Source organism: Egretta garzetta, unplaced genomic scaffold (genome assembly GCF_000687185.1).
Source record: "Egretta garzetta isolate BGI_Z169 unplaced genomic scaffold, ASM68718v1 scaffold151, whole genome shotgun sequence".
NCBI classification, from domain to species: Eukaryota; Metazoa; Chordata; class Aves; order Pelecaniformes; family Ardeidae; genus Egretta; species Egretta garzetta.
The window spans coordinates 3,815,042-3,833,286 of NW_009258615.1; the positions used below are offsets into that span (position 1 = coordinate 3,815,042).

Sequence of the window (18,245 nt, forward strand, 5' to 3'; positions counted from 1 at the left end):
GTGCATTAACATTTAGAACATATGTGTACCTAAATCTGTATTGAAGGATGTATATAGAAAGCTATTTTTGCATTCTTTTTAACAAAATGCTTTCATTCTTCCTACTGGAATTGAAATTCATTTTCTGTGATCTTTCTTTCCTACTTTACATTTCTTTTATTTCCTCTTATTGATTCTGCTTTGGTTTTTGTGTCCTGAATCTACTTGCTCTTGTGTTCATTCCTTCATCCTGGTAATTCCTCAGGTCGTTACTGTCTTCTGCTGTAACTGTACCCAACCAGCCTATTTCACTCTGGGCTGTTCTGCTGAGCACTGCATTGCTGCTCGGACTTCTGTAGGCTACCCTAAAGGCAGATTGTAGCTAATTTCACTTTTGCTGCAGGTCTCAAAGTACAGAAGTAAAGGGGAGCAGCGCAGGATTAGGAGATGTGTGCATTTGAAAGATGGAGTGACGAGACTGTCGAAATTACCCTGAGCACTGCTTAGGATCTATAAGAATAAGCATTTCTTCTCTAGTACACTTACTCAGATTTTCTTGATTGATTGTTCATATCAGTCTTCAGACTCTGGGTTTCTAAGCCTTGATATTCTGTCATGTAGGAATGAAAACTATTTTATGTTTTTAATCTTTTTCTATTCTAGGAAGTAATGTTCTAAGAATGTCATCAGGCATCCAGATAAAACCAAAGACTGCAGTACAGAAAAGCAAGACATCTTCTCCTTTGCCATGTTCTCCAGAACCTGCAATTAAACCACAGCCAAAGCCTAGTGACAAGCTGAATCCTAAAACTATTGATCCTGTATGTATAGGTGATGAGTTTTCTATTTGTTTGTTTAAAACAGATCTCTCGTTGGAAGAAATTTGCTTACTTTATGAAATACATGCAGGACATGCTTCTTCTGGTCCTGTTTTATAAATCTAAACTAAGCTTTTGTTATTAATCATACTTTCCTTAATCTCTAAGCTCAAATGCCTAAGGCATAACATGTTTATTACTTTTTTAAGTAAGGAGGTTTGGTACAACTGTGGCTTGGATGGTAACTTTTTTATTTTCCATATACTTTTGACGTAAAAAAGAGATTTAGGGGTAAGAGTTTAAAAGAGTTGGGGTTTTTTTGGTATAGTTACAAATTTTGGCACTTGCTTCTTTAGAGGAACTGATCTCAGTTATGCAATGAAACCAAGAATCAGATAGCATCTTAAAGATCATCTAGAACTCATAAAATCTAGCAAATTACTTGCTAATGAGCATTACTTGAAAATCCCAAGTACTGTGAACATGTAATACTTTGGGGAGAATTTGGGTTCTCGGGAGAAGACTGATGAAAGGAGTTTATTTATCATAAGTCCGGTGCCTGGAGAGCTAGCTTTGAATTGGTGAATTATAGCTCACCGCTGGGCCATAAATGATTAGCAATGTCACAGACTTTTTGGAAAACATGAGAGTACTTTGAGGTGCTAGTTTGCCATAAACAGAGGTTGAATACTTTCACGTGGGCATTTTTTTCTTGAAACCTTTTGGCAAGTAGTGCAATGACTTAATTAAGCCAAGAAGTCATCAAAACATGCACACAATTTTAAAAATGTTAATGTAGGTTCAGATACTTGAAAGATAAAAATTAAGATTTCATGGTATTTCTTGCTATATGCTTTGTGATAAGATGTTTAATCTGGAAAGAAGCATTGAATGATCATGCTAATAATATCATAGTTCATATGCATAAGAAGCATGCATATGATAAAAAACAACTTTATGAATGCTTTCCTCCCGTGAAGATCCTAGTTCCCTTCTCCAGTGAGTCCTTCCTAGATTCTCACCCAGTATGAACCTCCGTGCTGATTTTCAGTGCCCTCATACCATCTTGCCCAACATTCAGTGTTTCTCCCACATCTTGCCACCTTGTACTTTTGTCTGTACTTGGTTCATGATGAAATTGGAGTCAATCTGCCTTCTGCATGTTACCAATATACAACAATAAGAGCATCAGGGAAGTGAAAGGTCCTTAATCTGTTAAGGAGAGAACCTGTAAGAGTTCAGTGTTAAGATTTGCAAGAGGAAGTAAAAAAACAAGGGTATTCCATCAGGAGAGCATTGATTCTACATTATTTATTTATTTTTACAACTTCCTAGCCAGACAATTCTGAAAAGCAATTTTCTGATAAATATACCAAATATATGTTTTCCACCCCATAACTGCAGTTTGGTTTTTGATTAGTTCTAGAATCATGTGACTAAGTTCCTTTTTTGGTAAGCTGCAGTTTTAACATGTTCAAAATAGTTTTCAAACATTACTGTTATGAATAAATAACATTTTGGGGTTTTTCTGTCCTCACAGTTTGGTGCTCATTCGCGACCACCTTCTGCATTTGCTGCTATATATGCTAAAGGTGGCATTCCATGCAGGTATGTTGGGTTTGTTTATTTTTTTACTAAATATATTATGCTTAGGTAGAATTACACAGATTAAAATACATATATTCATGTTTGATCTTTCAGTTAGGCTGTTTGATTCAATTCATTTCTGAAAAGATTTGACATTTAACTCTTCTCAAAGCAGAAAGCAATTTTCCATGTCTTTGAAATTGTCATATTTTGGGGGTTATTTTTATGCTGTGTTAATACTGTAGCTGCATCTTTAAAGAATATCTAGGTATTTGCAGATTTGGTTTTCTAAACCTCTTTCATTAAATAAGTTGATTTCTTCATGTAATGGTCTTTACTTCTCCCTACTGACAAAGATAATACAGTTAGTGCCATTTTAGTAAGTAGACATCTTGCAGTCCTTTTTTATCTGAAGTAAGTAGTATGACATTTTCTTGAATATTCCAATTCTGTAGTTGTCAGCAATATCAGATATTAACAAAACTACTGTAAGTAATAGTTTATGGTATTTCAAGTTACTTTTGTCTATTATGTATTTTCCTAGACAATAAGCACGTTAGTGTTTTGTCAAGTGAATGCAGAATTACTTAACAAAAATTTCAGTAATCATTATTACATGTATGTACATGTAAAAAATAATCATTAATGCATAACCTTTATCTGTATCTTAGGAATAACTGAGGAATTCCAATATGATTTTCTTTCAGTTTCAACTGCTTTCCCTTACCAATTCTTATTTGTGGAAAATGTTTCTTGCTATTTATCAAAATAAGTAACTTTGCAGAGGGAGCATCTTCTGTATTGGTAGGAGAGGCATCTGTAATTTTTATAACTTTTGTTTTCTGATTTCTGTGTGATTGGGAGTAGAATTTTGAAAACTGTCGTATTTGGGAATTATAATAATTGTACTGTTAAATACCATTATATATTTCACTAAGGACAGCAGTATGTATTTAAATTGTGTATATAACATAGTAATATTGAAAACCAATTGGTGATATACTTAAAATGAATAGTGTTAGCAATAAATTAAATATTATTATATGTTAATTTGTTAAAACTTTGTTCTTTATATAGGTTAGTGCATGGCTCAGTAAAGCACAGACTGCAATGGGAATGCCTGCCTGAAACTGTTCCCTTTGATCCACTTCTTGTAACATTGGCAGAGGTAAACTCAATTTTCTTGCAAAGTTAAGCATAGACATTTCCTATTTGTAAATGGCATTCTGTAACAAGCTAAGCTAGCTAACTTAGGCTCACCTACTAGGGAAATATGAAAAAAAACATTTGTGAGGCTCTTGTATGAATGAAGATGGTCAAGAACACTGCCATTTGTAGTTCTTCAGTTAGAGCATTCTGGGAGAGCTAGGGAGAGCTATTTAATCTTTGACATACTGGCCAAATACAAGACCGCATCTCAGATTCCCAACTGTTGAATGAAATACTTCAATCCATTTGTGGCTTTGCAGGTTCTTTTGTAAAGAGAATTGGTTTGATTTTTTTTGTATGTAAAGCTTACCTATTTGAAGTAAGAGTGTTCTCCTCAATAGGTTGAACTAATACAGGGGAAATTGAATCCTGTAAACAAGTGAAAGAGAAATACTACACATTATCTTCAGGCTTCTGCTTTCTCAGCTTTGTCTGTGACATTTGTCGCCAAATATGTTTCAGATGTTGAATCCTGTGTGGCAGATGGAATAAAGTACATACTCGAGATGTGGCCTCTTTTTTTTCTTTTAAATCTTTATAAAAGCTGTTAATTCCTAAAGTAACTTAGAGGTCCTATTGTGGAAAGAAGAAAGACTTCAGCCATAGGTCTTTAAATCTTTGCTTTCTGCCTGTCAGGTCTTCACTAGAAGTGCATATTTGTAGCATCTACAAGTTTTTGGTGTTGCAGAAGGGTGTGTGTGTGGTGGGGGCTGTCTTTCCTTCCATAGTTCACCTTATATTCTTTTTTTTTTTTCAGGGTAGAAAAATAGTTTACAAATGTTGCCTATATTTGTTCATGGTCTTGTTGAAAAATTACCTTGTTTAGTTAGATTAAAGGTAATGAAGTACACATATTGATTGGATTGGCAATATTAATAATGTGAGTTTTAATATTCAATGTTCCAAAATAAGTATTAGTAAGACTATTCTGTGAGCAGAGTTGTACTCAGTGGCTCCACATGGTGGAGTTAGTGTATTTTATGTTTTGAACTGATGTAATAAAATCTAAACATTATCTTGCTGCTATGTGAAAGTTTTTTAATTTTTTTTTTTTTTTTTGAAGAAGAATCACTGTTGAGCAAACATGTTTTACATTTAAAACAGGGTCTAAGAGAGACAAAACATCCCTATACATTTGTTTCAAAGGAGGGTTTTAAAGAATTACTTATGGTTGAAGGTGCTACTGAAAAAGCAGTTCCCTTGTTGCCTCGTCTAGTTCCAGTGTTAAAGACTGCATTGGTATGTCTTACTCTTAATGCAGAGATTTTCAGTGGGTTTGTTTGGTTTTTTTTTCTTGTGCTGGTGAGGATTACACAGAAAATTTTAATGTGATAAATCTATTGTGTGGGCTTTTGGTTTGGGGTTTGTGGGGTGGGAATAGTTTCTTTTTCTCATGTTAACCCTGCCTTGGTTTTATTAGCTAAATATGTCTTTAACTGTAAATTCAGATGGGCAACTCCTTGTATAACTGTATGACAGTAGCTATGGGCAAATTCTGTGGAAATGTTCTGTTAAAGATCTGAATATAAGCAGAAATAAATATATGGATTGGTGGTGGTTTATACATCCACATAATAACATGGGGAAAAAAATTGAGGTGAAGTAAAATTGAGATGTGAGAATAAACACTCATCTGTTACATTTAAAAATTCAAAACATGCTACAAAGATGAAGTAGAATGTGCCAACGAGGAAAAGCAAAGAATACAGTTAAAATGTTTGAGGTCATATTCTCCATTTTTAAAATGCTTTTTCTACTCCTTCAGAAAATAAAGTGACATAAAAGTATTGGCCTTGAAAGTAATCTCCTTTGCATCTTTTTCATATATTTCAGAGCCCTCTTCTGGTTCACCTACTTGCTGTCCTTTAATCTAGCTGTGTTTCAGTACTGGTTTTATAGGCTGAAAGTTTGAAAATTCTTTGTGATCTCAGATGAGAGGTGTAATTGAAGATCAGAATTGTTTGTTATCAGTATCTTTAGTTTAGTTTGGAGGGCAAAACTAGAAAAAATATTCTTGTCTGCTCGTCCAGTGACTGTTATTAGTCTGTTAATTTCCACTGTTGCACTGTTTTGGTATAAAATCTTGTTAAACCTTCTACTGCACAATCAGTCGATGACTTTTGATTAAAAAAAAATGTTCAGGGCCCAAATGTCAGAAAAATAACTCTTTAAATAAAGGTCACTATTAGTACAAGTATAAAATAAATTGTCATGAATCAATTTCTTTGCTAAAGGAAGAGTGAGATAACTAAACCATTAGAGAACTCGTGTATAGAATAACCTTCCCATGGGAATAATAAAGATGACAAAGCACCCTAGAAGTAGATAAAAGCCTGATAATTGCTGGCAGGTGACAAATCTGTAGTTGGCAGGGGACTAAATTAGTTGAGCCAGAAAGTCGTTGGCTCCTGTGTTTCTTCAACAAAGAATTACTGTTATGAATTACATAGAAATTACCCTGAATTCATTACATTTGTAACAAAAATGTTGTCTCCCAATTTCAACATATCAGCATTTGAAGGGCTCTTTCTAATATGTTGTGAAGCACTGAAATTGTTGGCGTAGTAAACTGGTTTGCCTGCTGAATTCTTTTATTTCATCAATAATAAATTATTAGTTTCCTTGTCTCAGAAGAAGTGCAAGTGTTTCACTGACAATTTGTGAATACTTTCGTTTTCTACATTAAAAATGTACTTCTGTCATTAAATGTTACCTCTAGATACTAATATTCTGTCATATTGTACTTGTATATCTAAACTTGTAACATAACAATTAGCAGTTGTGCGGGAGTTTTAATTTTTGAAAAATAGTATATACAATCATAATGTAGAGATTGCAGTTTTGAAGAACCTGTGCATTTGTCTGAATATTACTGACAGGATTTTCTTTTTCCCCCTTCTGAAGGCCCATTCAGATGACGAAGTATTTGGAAGGGGATTGGACGCTTTAGTCCAACTGAGTGCTGTTGTTGGCCCATCTCTTAATGATCATCTTAAGCATCTACTCACAAATGTACGTTTTTAATCCATAGTAAAAAATCATCTGTATTTTCATGGTATTTTTGTTGTTTACTATAATATCTGCACAGGTACAGTGGAGGACTCAGCAGTTCCATGAAAAGCATTGCTTCACATATTCCTCTGTGTAAGCCATATAAAGTTCTAGCAAGGTCCAAAGAGTGTTGCTAATGTAAGTTGGAGAATAATGAAAGTGTTGTCTCTACTATTTAAAAAAGATCCAGCTTCAAGCCTGAGGTGAAATAGATGCTATGTTTTGGAGGGAAGTTTATGTTTATTGCAACATGAGTTTTGCATTTTAGGTGTGAATCTCTTAAAATATCTGTGAAAGTTTCAATAAATTAACATAAGCAAATATTTCCACTTCTTTAAGATGGGAATTCTGCACAAGGAAGTCTTCATTAAATAAACTCAGAGTGGGATCGTGGAAAGTATTTTTATACTGAGTCCCCTGTAGACATCCTTCCTCTGTCAGATAGGCTTTTCATGATTTCGTTTAGTCTGCTGCCAAAGTGCACTTTTACAGCAAAATAAAAGGACCTTTTAGACATCCAATGCAGAAGAGAGAAATTGCAGTTGTTTGGTTTTTTTTTTTTTTTTTAAAGTATTTTCACTGTAATAAACCTCTTTCAGTGCATGTGAAAACTGTGTTAACTTTTCATGTGGACAGCATTTTAAGAATGACCTTTTGTTTAAGGTTCATGCCTCTTTAAAATTTGTTTGCTAAAAAAAATAAATATTTTTTTGGCTAACAGTTGAGCTTTCTTTGAATTTTAGTTTCTCACTAGTTAATATTATATACCTTTTGCCTTGACTGAGTTCCATACTTTGACATCAGTTACAAGCTATAAAGTGATTATTCTTTTCAGCTTTATTTTTCCAAAGACAAGATGAAATAAAGTAATAAATGAAATTATATTGGCCCCTTTGCTTATATTGTATTATGTTGTGCAACAAAACTTTTTATTTTACTTTTCCAATAGCTTTCAAGGAGATTAATGGAGAAGAAATTTAGAGAAAAAATTACCATTGCTTTACAAAAGTTGGAGCAATATGGTGGAAAGGTGAGTTGACCAGATGATTATGCTGTAATCTGCACATTTGAATGCAATTTTGCCAAAACAACTTCCATCTCTGGCTTTCAGATTAAAAACATTCTGAAAACTGCTTATTTTTACATCAGAACTATTCTTATTGCATAACACAGGATTTTGCACTGTGGCAATCAGCAGAGTTGTGTCCCAGTTCATAGTAAAATAGTTGGTTTAGTCTGTTTGATGTACTGAGTAGTAATAGAAATGACAGTAAATCTACTCTGGGTAATCCTAGTCTGCCAGCTAGGTTTTGTTGTCTCCTGGTTTGTTTTTTTTTTTTAATCTTCCTTTTAAATTTGTATTCGCCATTGGTTTAATCTCAGAGCAGGAAATACAGGAGTAAAATATTCCAGTAAAATAGTAAAATATTCCAAGGGATCCATACCTACATAAGAACCTGCATCGCTGGACTCGCACAGCACACAAAACCCCATTCAGGAGAACCCTTTTTGGGAGCAAGTGTGCATCTCTGTGGCTCCCTACCCATGATATTTGATTGGAACATTTTATTGTCCTTGGTGGGAAGCTTATGCAGACTTAGTGGTTAAATGAGATGCTGTTCTTTCTTGAGAATTCTCTATTTCTTTAGGAAGTCTACATTTTTTTTACCAGGGTGTGAACTATGTGACAGTTGGGTTAATTGCATAGGGGAAGATCTAGCATGCCTAATATAAGCTCTTAGTCCAAGTTAGGCATTGCAGCACTTAGAAAGTAGATGCTTATGCTGAGTAAAGCATGTGAGCTTCTTGTACAGACCATGGGGTAGGATAGATGTCCACAAAGAGTGATCCAGGGATTAACCAAATGTCAACTAGTAAATAGCTTCAGGCCCCTTCTGGAGTATTGACACCTGACTCAGGCTGAATATTTGTCTTTCTTCAATATGCCTGGGACGTAGGCTTTGTGTTCCCTTTTCTGAGCCTAAATACTTTTCTCGACAGGATTTACTCTTGCCAAATGATACTTTTTGCTGTTATTGATGATGCCTGACCATTCCCACTAATAGCTTAGCATTTAGGTCACTTACTGAGTAAATCAGATACTCACGTTCCAGCCCAGCCTGGTTAACCCAGAGGTTAGATCTGCAATTGCTTTAAATAAAAAAAATGCTTTAAATAATAGATGGCAGAGTATTCTGCTGAACATTCTGTTGCCATTTTCTGTAGTACTGTATGTTGTGCAGAAAGGAGAAGAGAAGAAAAAGTGAGAGAGTATTGGATTGGATATTCATCAAGAAGAGAAAAATATTGCTTTCTTGACCCTGTGAACACTTGTATGTAATATATTAAGTGGTCATTGGTAAAGAATAGGAATAACCTAAAGAGTAGGGACTGGAAATATAGGTCTACCAGTTCTGAGCTTGTGTGCCTTAATCAGTAGACACCCAAATAATTGGTACATACCACTTCATTTTTTTTTTTCCCCATTCATATTCATTTAAGGGCAGTAGCAGTGTTTGTGTTACAGACTTGAAAAACATCATGACAAATAAAGAAGCATGAGAGTTTTTTTTTTCTTTATATGTAGTGAGACAAGAAAAGGAAAATTAACCTTTCATCTTGATGTTCTGAAAACTTAGGTGTAGGTAATGTAACTAATTCAGTGAATCATTCATTTCTAATTCTTGTCTGTACCCTGACTTCTTGTGCTCTTACTGGTTTTGTGAGTAGGTCTTCCTGTGTGTCTTTAAAAAATACTGTAATAAGATAAAGCATAAAACTGGAAACAAACTGCTAAATTGTGATTACAAGCAATATTATATAATCCAACTAATGAACTTACTGCAGCCAGGTCTGGAGCCCTCAGCACAAGAAGGACAGAGAACTGTTGGAGTGGGTCCAGAGGAGGGCCACAAAAATTATCCCGAGGGCTGGAGCACCTCTCCAATGAGAACAGGCTGAGAGAGTTGGGCTTGTTCAGCTCCATTTTTTTCAGTGTTCCATTTTTTTCAGTTCATTATTTTCAGTCCTTTTGATAGTAAATTTCTCAACAAATACTAACTTTCTAGTTTTCTACTGTTTGATAATAACAAAGATAACTAAGTAGATGTTGTGAATTATACTATTTATAGAGACTATATGAATACTCTCATACATGGTGCTACTGCTCCTAATTTTGTTTAAATTTATTTTTATCAACAGGCAACTGTGACTATCATCAAATCTAAAATTCCAACCTATTGTTCTATCTCTTCTTGATCAAGAAAACTGTAGTGATTTGTAATGTAAGTTGAAGTTTGGAAAGAAACTGCCTGTGAACATCACGGACACTTATTTGGGGTATGATATATTATCTTAAAATAATCATAATTCTTCAGTATGATGGAGAGTGGGAAAAGTCAGCTTGTGAATATGTACTTATAGAAGACTATTTAAAATAATCCTTTCTTTATTGGCTGCTATTTGCATATGCATTGTGCCTAAAATGACATTGACTAATTTGCTATTATTTCAAAAGCAGAGTAAATATAAATTCTTACTTTGTTGTAGATTGCAATTTCCTTTAATAGATCAGCAGTGCTTAGTATGTTTTGTACATTTATGTGATGCAAAACTATTTGGCTATAATTACTTAAATAGTAACTAACTTGGTATTAAATTATATCTGTATACCCACTTTTGAAACATGTAACTTAATTTGTGCCACAGGCACAGATGGATGCAGTTTGGGTTCATCAGGACTTGCTGGGTTAGATGTGGAACTACAAGAATTCACCTAAACTTCTTGAGAGTCAGCTTTTAAAGGTACGAAGCTGAACACACTATACAGGTAGCCTATGGTGCAAAACTGAACTTGCTCAGTGCATTCTCAGTGCATTGTTTTGAAAAATCTAGAGAGGCTCTGGAGAATACAGTGCACAGGCATCAGATTGCTCCATGGAGCCATGGCCTAGGTTTTGCTCAACTAATTAGCTCCAGTTAGCTTTGGGCCTACTGAATGTGAGCTAGATGTAAGAGGCAACTTTGGAGCATTTACGCTGTGCTTCCTTTGCACTGAGTTCTGCAATGCCACAGATAAGCTTGGGACTTGCTTGTGAAGTCAGCTCCAGATAAGCTAATAAACTTCTGAATGTGGAAGCTATGAAAAAAATATGAGTTAAAGACAATAAAAAGATTACAGAAGCCAGCTTACCTGGCTGTCAAGATTTGTAGGGTGCAGCATTTGTCCGTGAACGTATTTGAATTTGATTGCAAAATAATCCCTAACAGGTCCTGTAGTAAATACTGTTCAGGGTTCATGTTGTTAAGAGTATTTGAGGGAGAACTGTCTGAAGTAACAAAACTTGCCATAGAACTTTTTCCCCTGAGGGAAATTCAATTCCAGAATTTAAAGCTGTTGGAAGGGTTGGTTTTTGGTTTTTTTTTTTTGTCATCAAAAGATGCTGTGGCAGAGAGTATTAAAAAAGTCAGTCAAGTGAAAGCAATTTCAGAATCTATGGTAAATTACCACTGCTTGGCTAAATTAAATTTACTTCAGGACTGTGCTAAGATCTCTGCTGAGATCAGAGCTGTGCTAAGTCAAGATACATGTATTCAAGTTTTTTAGAAAAACCCTAATTTTGTGGGCAAAAATGTTTAATTTGAAGAAATACAAGTATTTGTTTAAAAACTCAAAAAACTGATCATGCTGCTTGTTTTTCTTCATGTTTACTTTATTTTTATTTTTTTTTTTACAAAATGTGCACATTTAGTTTACACAAACACGCTACAGCAGATTTCAGGTGTACATGTATTGTACTACTCTTATCCTACACTGGTGATAGCAGAGCAGCCTTCAACATGCCTCTAACATCCCATCTCTACACCAGAATAGATACCTGATTTATTTTTGCAAAAGAATGCTTGCAATATTCTTTCTACTTCTTTAATCGCCTTTCTGCAGCAATGTCACAATGAAGAGTGGTCTATCTCTGATCGCATTTCACCTATTTTTAAAGTATTGGCATAAACTCTGTGGACAATATATCTTAAAAATTACATGGATTGGGGCCAGTATTATATTGTAGGTACATACCTTTTTAGAAAAATCTTTCTGGGTTCAGAATTATGGTAGCTCCAATCTTAATGAAGAAATTATCCTAAAAAAATGTACTGCAGTTATCACATATAGATGATATAATACAGCTGAAGTTTCCAATTTTTTCTGATTCAGTCTCCTAATTAAAGGTATTACAAAAAGCTGAAACAGATGTTAGCCTGTCTAACAGTTAGTAGTAGTAGATAGTGATATCCATTCTGAGCACTGAAGTGGGATGGAAGTTTCAAAGGACGTTCATGCCTTTTTCTTCATTAAAGGCAGAAAGACACGTACCCATGAAAACAGTGTTAGGATCCAGTTAAGGTTTCTTCATCAAAAATTCGAAGTCAGAAGATCCTTAATTTTAAGCAAAGAAGTTTGTGGACATGTCCAAGAAGAATTATAAATACAGTACATAGGACTCCCAATGCTCATGTCATGATAAATTAAATGCAGGTTTACTAGGTAAGTGTGACTGATTGATAGAAGCTTACTTGTATTTGTCAGGGAGTAAATCCACCTATAAGCAATTTATTTTTTTTTTTTTTTCTTCCTATAAACAGTTCTTCCTCTCAAGCTATCTATTTTGTTAGGTTTGGGGTTTTGTTGGTTTTTTTTTTTTTTTTAAGAGAAAAGCAAGATGAAGGTGGAAGGCAATTGCAGCAAGATGTGCATTGCACATTGATTATAGCACTTTAACTCAAAGTATTACTCAAAAAGTGAGGACTACACCATACAAATGTGAAAAGAAAATACATGGTAATGCCTCTGGATAAATTAGAAGCTAAGATTTAAGAAATACACTCAAACACCTGGAGCTTAATCCAGTACAAATGAGTAGCAAAACTAAGAGTATTTATTTAATCTCCTTACAATAGTATCTATTTTATCTAGGGGTTGGAACGATAATAAAGCTGCATAATGTCAGGTCTTTTTTTGTTTGGGTTTGGAGTAAAAACCTGACTTTTCAGAACAATGTTTTTAACTAAGTAGCCACTGTCGAAGTGCTAAATTGTATGATTTAGAGGTTTTTTGGGCAAAAGTTTATAGTAAAAAATTTAATTGCATGATACATGTCTCAGTGTAAAGCTGAGTAATTTTATTTATGATAAAGTGGGAAATCCATCTTTTAGATAACGTTGCAGAATAGCTCATATTTGTCCATTAGTTGTAGACCTAATGTCTTCATTAAATCACATTTTCAAAGAGCTGCATGGATCGCATTATATTCTCATCCTGTAAAAAAGACAACAAAAAACCAAAAATCATACACCATTACAAATGCAGTTGACAAATATCTATAGTGAAATTGGGTAGAACTAACTGTATTTTAGTTAATGACAACATTATTGTTCAGCTTGTTTGGAGAAATTGTTAGCAGAAGAAGGCTGTTAATAGACCTATGCTTAAATATTTTTTGTATATATTAACTAAACCAGAACTATGCTGTCAAGAATGCAATAGCATGTTAAGAAAATTAAGACTGCAGTATTTCACAGGTTATAAGTTTATATCCAGTATAACAAAATACATATGGACAATAAATACTCAAGGAATAATTGTTGCATCTGAAGCGTGAATCCATACATGAAATTGCTAGTCCTGTGCATCGTACACAGGAGCCTTTTTGCAATTCTAGGGCATCATATTGCATAGCTAGGGCTGACTCTAAAATAAGATAGATTTAAGTGTGCATCAGTCAATTCCACAAATATCACCGCAACACCCTCTGACTCCTCAGCTCAGATTTTTCATGTGTTCACAGTTAAAGATGCTGACTGCTTGCCAGTTCTACTTCTGCTTTGTATTAGGTAGGTAACAAAACCTTCAGCTTCCAAGTTCTGCATAATGCTTACTGATGCATCACTGCACTCCAGTTTTTATCAGTAAATAACTCTTAGCACATCAGTCAGGAAAAAATAATTTTCATAATATTTACCTTGCAGTGTACAGAAGAAAAAAGTTTACTTGTAGTAGCCCATATTTGGTGGTACTTCTGGATCAACAGTTGGTTGCACGATACAATATACATACAATACAAGAGTATATTACAGGCCCATTTATCATTTGCTGGTCTCCACTGTAATGATCTTTTCTAATCTGAATGCACACCATTTGGTACTTTCTTGAGAGATAACCTAGCCACCTTTAATTCTAGTGAATAAAAAGACTGAATTTGATAGAATATTTTAGGATGTTCCATGAGAGAGGCATAAAAACCCCCACTTCTTCGATTATTTCATAGTATTCTCCACTACTGATAGGTATATAGGCCTTCGGTACATTAATGATCCAGTAACACATATCTGTTTCCAGTTAAATTATTCACTGTTCAGTCTAGCAGGTGATTTGCTTTGTAGAAAATGACAAGTCTGAATAATTGTCTTCATTTATGTTATGAAACATGCACAGTGGTGTTTTCGTCTTTGATTCCATATGTCATCTCAAGTGATGTTGCTGTAAGAACTGATCTGTGCACTATTTTGTGCTGATAAACTAATTTATGAAAGCAATGGTATGTAATTTCAAAAAAATCTGTTATGTAGGTTAATGCTTAAAAAGTTTGTATAGCAAATTTACTATATTAAATTACTGGAAATGAAAATAAACTATTTTTTTCCCTCTGCGTTGTTTTGAGTCATCAGTATAACACTGAAGATCACTGACTAATGTAAGGTTAAAGTTTGATTTAACTGGAATAATTTGTTGTTTAATTATTTACAGATGCTTTTGTATATACATTGGCAACTACGCTCAGCAAACGTGCAAAGCAACCAACATGTTCTTTATTTAGAAACAGTGTTTTGACACTTCCTACCAATTTTCTAATAGATGTATCATCACTAATGAAACTAGTAGTTTTCTAAACTCAGCTTCGTATTTCTGAAGTTTACTGCTTCTATACAGAAGACTTCCAAATGCCCCTCCTTTAGCCAGTCAAATGGGAAGAGTCTTCACAAGAAAATATAGCTTTGTCATAATATTTGGAACATGGTGATGCTTGCATTAGAATTCTTTGGCAATTGTATCTTTCTCATTTGCCTTTTTTTTTTGAGTACATTTTTCTAAACAGTTTTTCATAATAACTTTGTTTAATGATTCCTAACTCAAGACAGCAGGAGCCGTTAGTACATATGAAGCACAACACATGGATGAATGAGCTTTGCCAGATCTGACCTAACTTCAAGCCAACTTTGAGGTTTTTCCTACTGACGTTTGAGATGGCTACTTTGTTTTCAGGCTAGCCCAGACCCATCAGCACTGTGTATGGAATGCGTTACTCCTGCAGAAAGTATCTATCCCAGATGCCTTTTTATCATTATCAGAAGGAGCTTTAAGTCAAGTCATTCACCCTGACATTCACCTACGCACACCTTAGTCCTATGACTCTGTTCTTCATGATGCTGCTGTCGATGTGAAGCAATGCCCAAGTCAGACCGTTTTCCACCAGCACCGAGCAGTGAAAGGAGGCAGGTGAGGAGCTGGGTAGCGCCTTGCCCTTGACTTAGCCACACTGTTGTTTCCCAAGACCCACCTCTGCTGTTTGGTAAGCACAGACAGCAGCCACTTCCTGGGTCTCGGTCCAGCATACCTAGGGCAGGACAGTCCCTTTCTCCTGTGGGAGCAGGGAGGCTCCTGGAGCGTGGATGGCAGGCTGGCATTCAAGCCCACAGGTACATGGGGTAGGGAGGGCAGGGGAATCAGGTCATGCACATACCCAGTCCAAGACAGAGGGAGAATGGGGGGAAGCACCTTTGCTGTCCTCACTTCCATGGGCAAAGATTATACCCTTATACCCAGTGGTGACCCAAGAAGAACACGCTCAAAGTCTGATGCTCTGTAATTCCCTCTGTACCTGCTTAACTCTTAGTGAATGGACAGGCCATTCTTTGAATTCGGGCTGTGAATTAAGAGTCTTGAACTTGCTGTATACCATAGGCTATACGGTGCTACTGCATTGGTAGTTGTGCCAAACCAGCACTCAGCACAAGGAGGTAATTTTAAAAAAAGGCACACGTGTAGAATGAGTATTTAAAAACACACCAGAGGATCTCGATGCTATAAAAAAAAATAAATCTCAGGAACTTACCCCAGGAACATAAAGCAGAGCCTCTGTATTCAAATATGCACTGCTGTTCCTTCTTGCTATTAAAGTAAGCATGCCACACTTTCCTTAGTTAGGACAAAACACCAGTAAAAGGGATGCACTTCTAAGACCCACTAACTTGTCTTCCAACTCAAAATAAGAGGAATGGCAGTTCTCAGAGGCCGGCAACTCTGGCCTGAGAAAGCATTCAAAGAAAAGGCTCCGGCAGCCTTTCCCTGGCAGAACAGGCATCTAGTCTGGTTTAAGATGCAGACAGGAGGGGATCTGAGCTTTAGAGTTTGGTTGAGGGTTTTTTTGTAGTACTTGTCTCTTGGCATTGTTTTGACTCTAATCTCACAGCTTGATCTGGAACCTAGGGGCTGGCAAACATATCCTCTGTATACTTGTAGCGTATTTTCAGGTACGCCAAATGCTGGCTGCCATATTCATCAATGGGCCGTCCCATTCCAAGGTCAGAGGTACAGTCACTGGTTATGCAAACTGGCAGGGAAGGTTTTGAGCAGATGTGCTCTAACATCAGCCTTAATGCCAAAGGAGGGTTTGCAGCTGAGGAAGCCTCCATAGCTATCAAAGCCTAGGGAGCAGCAGGTGTGCTGTGCCCCTGTCCGGAATGTTCTGGTCCTGGTAAACCAAAAGTAATGGTAGAACTAGCAGTGGTCTAGGGAAAGGGTCAAGGGTGATTAAAGGTGTGGGCTGGTTTCCCTAGGAGGAAAAATTTAACAAATTAGTACTTTACAGCTTGGAAAAGAGATACAAAATGAAGGGCAATAATGATAACCACTGTTTTTCTGCAACACAAGAACATACGGAAAACATAGAAATATTGCATGGCAGGTCTAAAGCACGGGCAGATTTACTACAGGACAGATCACAGGGTCATTTAGTTTTGCTTCTGGAATTGTTAAATGCTCATGAAAGATGAGATTCCTTGCTCCTGCAGTGATGTGACACTGCATGCTGAGGAAAGAAAGGAACCTGAACCTTGCCTTTTTAGATCAGTCTCATACCCATTAGGATATTAAAAAATTTCCTACAGCTGTCTCTTAAAAGGAAGTGGCCACTATTGTCCTTCATGAAACATGTAATCCTGAAAAGGCTGAAGCCATGTTAACTCCTGAATCAAATTTCTTGAAGGACTTGGATCGAATCCTAACCTCAAATCTCGTATCTGAAACCAAATCTTGATATAAACATGAATTACACACTTTGCAGCTCAGAGGTCTTAATAGAAGAACAGGTCTTTCTAGGTAGAGAGACAAAAAATTAGGCAGTGAGATACTTTTTGTATAAAAAAAAAAAACATTGCCACCTTTGAAGTTAAAAGCAATTGAAGAAGTAAGTGGCAAGATGAGAATGGTATCTCTGTCATGTAGCGCTTTGGAGAGCATCTCCCTCACATGTATTCTGAATACTCAGAAGAGGTAAATAAGACATATTCTAACAGAACTGAGAAAATGATCCCTTTAGAAAAGGAGAGCAGGCAATTCCTTACTGAAGGTACATATTTTCTTTGTAAATTAATCACTCAGCCCATCACCATTATGGCTGTCGTATCCAGAGTAATCTTTCCTTGAATTTCCTGAATTCTGCAGCCCTCAGCTGGGAAATAAACCTCATCTCTGTTTCTGATGGTCACTCTGCTTGAGCAGAGCAAATGCCTTTCATTCATATTGAACAAGACTGACAAGCTGGAACTGCGGTCAATGCAATACAGCACTGCCAACAGATAAGACACTATCCAGTACCCATTGCTAAGGGTATACAGCAGAGCCACAGGGAGAAGAGCTGTTGTCTTTCTTTCATCCCCCCAAATCAGTGGATTAAAATCAGTCAGAGAATCACTTACTATATAGCTGTGCTCATGAGAGCTATCCCAAAGAATAACTGCAAATGCATATGAAAATTTACCAATTGTAGAGCTTCTTTGTCACTAACTGCATTTATCTTGCTAGGCTTGTTCTCTCCCATCTCTTGTCTACTATTCTCTTCTTGCTATAGGAGATAAGAAGTGATACACACAGGCTACATCGCTGGTCTGCATCAGCTTTGTGTTAATCAGAGTCAGCCTGGACAAGGCTGTGGTATCAGCAGCCTGCTACTATGATTCTGCATATTTCTCACTGTAACAAATAGCATTGGTTTTATTTGCCACATCATTTTTCATAATGCAATCAAGCCTATCTTATCACTAAGTCTAGTATGACACTTTACAGTACATAACAACCTCTAATCATGCCAAAGACTTGTCATCATTATTTTGTACTATATCAGGATTCCTTTTCTTGCATTTTTTAACTGACAAACTAACAGCAGTTCCTTAAGTTTTTGAAAATACAACTTATCTTTCCTCATATCATCTCCTGGTCTGAGAGCAAGCCAGTTTCAGAAAGGCAGAGGAGCAAAAACAGGCTGTAAT

The 18,245-nt window shown here is 35.9% G+C and overlaps 2 protein-coding genes across 3 annotated transcripts in view; one reads left to right on the forward strand and one right to left on the reverse strand.

The window, feature by feature from the left end:
- The first annotated feature begins 650 nt into the window (after nucleotides 1-650).
- On the forward strand, nucleotides 651-9,902 carry PACRGL (parkin coregulated like). Its single transcript, XM_035903499.1, has 7 exons — nucleotides 651-800; nucleotides 2,338-2,405; nucleotides 3,462-3,552; nucleotides 4,698-4,832; nucleotides 6,498-6,605; nucleotides 7,594-7,674; nucleotides 9,846-9,902. Exons 1-7 carry the CDS (start codon nucleotides 660-662, stop codon nucleotides 9,900-9,902), a joined length of 681 nt encoding a protein of 226 aa, XP_035759392.1. The 5' UTR covers nucleotides 651-659.
- Nucleotides 9,903-12,909: 3,007 nt separating this feature from the next.
- KCNIP4 (potassium voltage-gated channel interacting protein 4) overlaps nucleotides 12,910-18,245 on the reverse strand; it is a 231,264-nt gene continuing 225,928 nt past the window's right edge. For both annotated transcript variants that reach the window (XM_009648034.2, XM_009648035.2), the window contains one exon: nucleotides 12,910-12,957. In XM_009648034.2, the coding sequence (XP_009646329.1) occupies nucleotides 12,910-12,957 (48 nt within the window). The remainder of the gene's footprint in view (nucleotides 12,958-18,245) is intronic.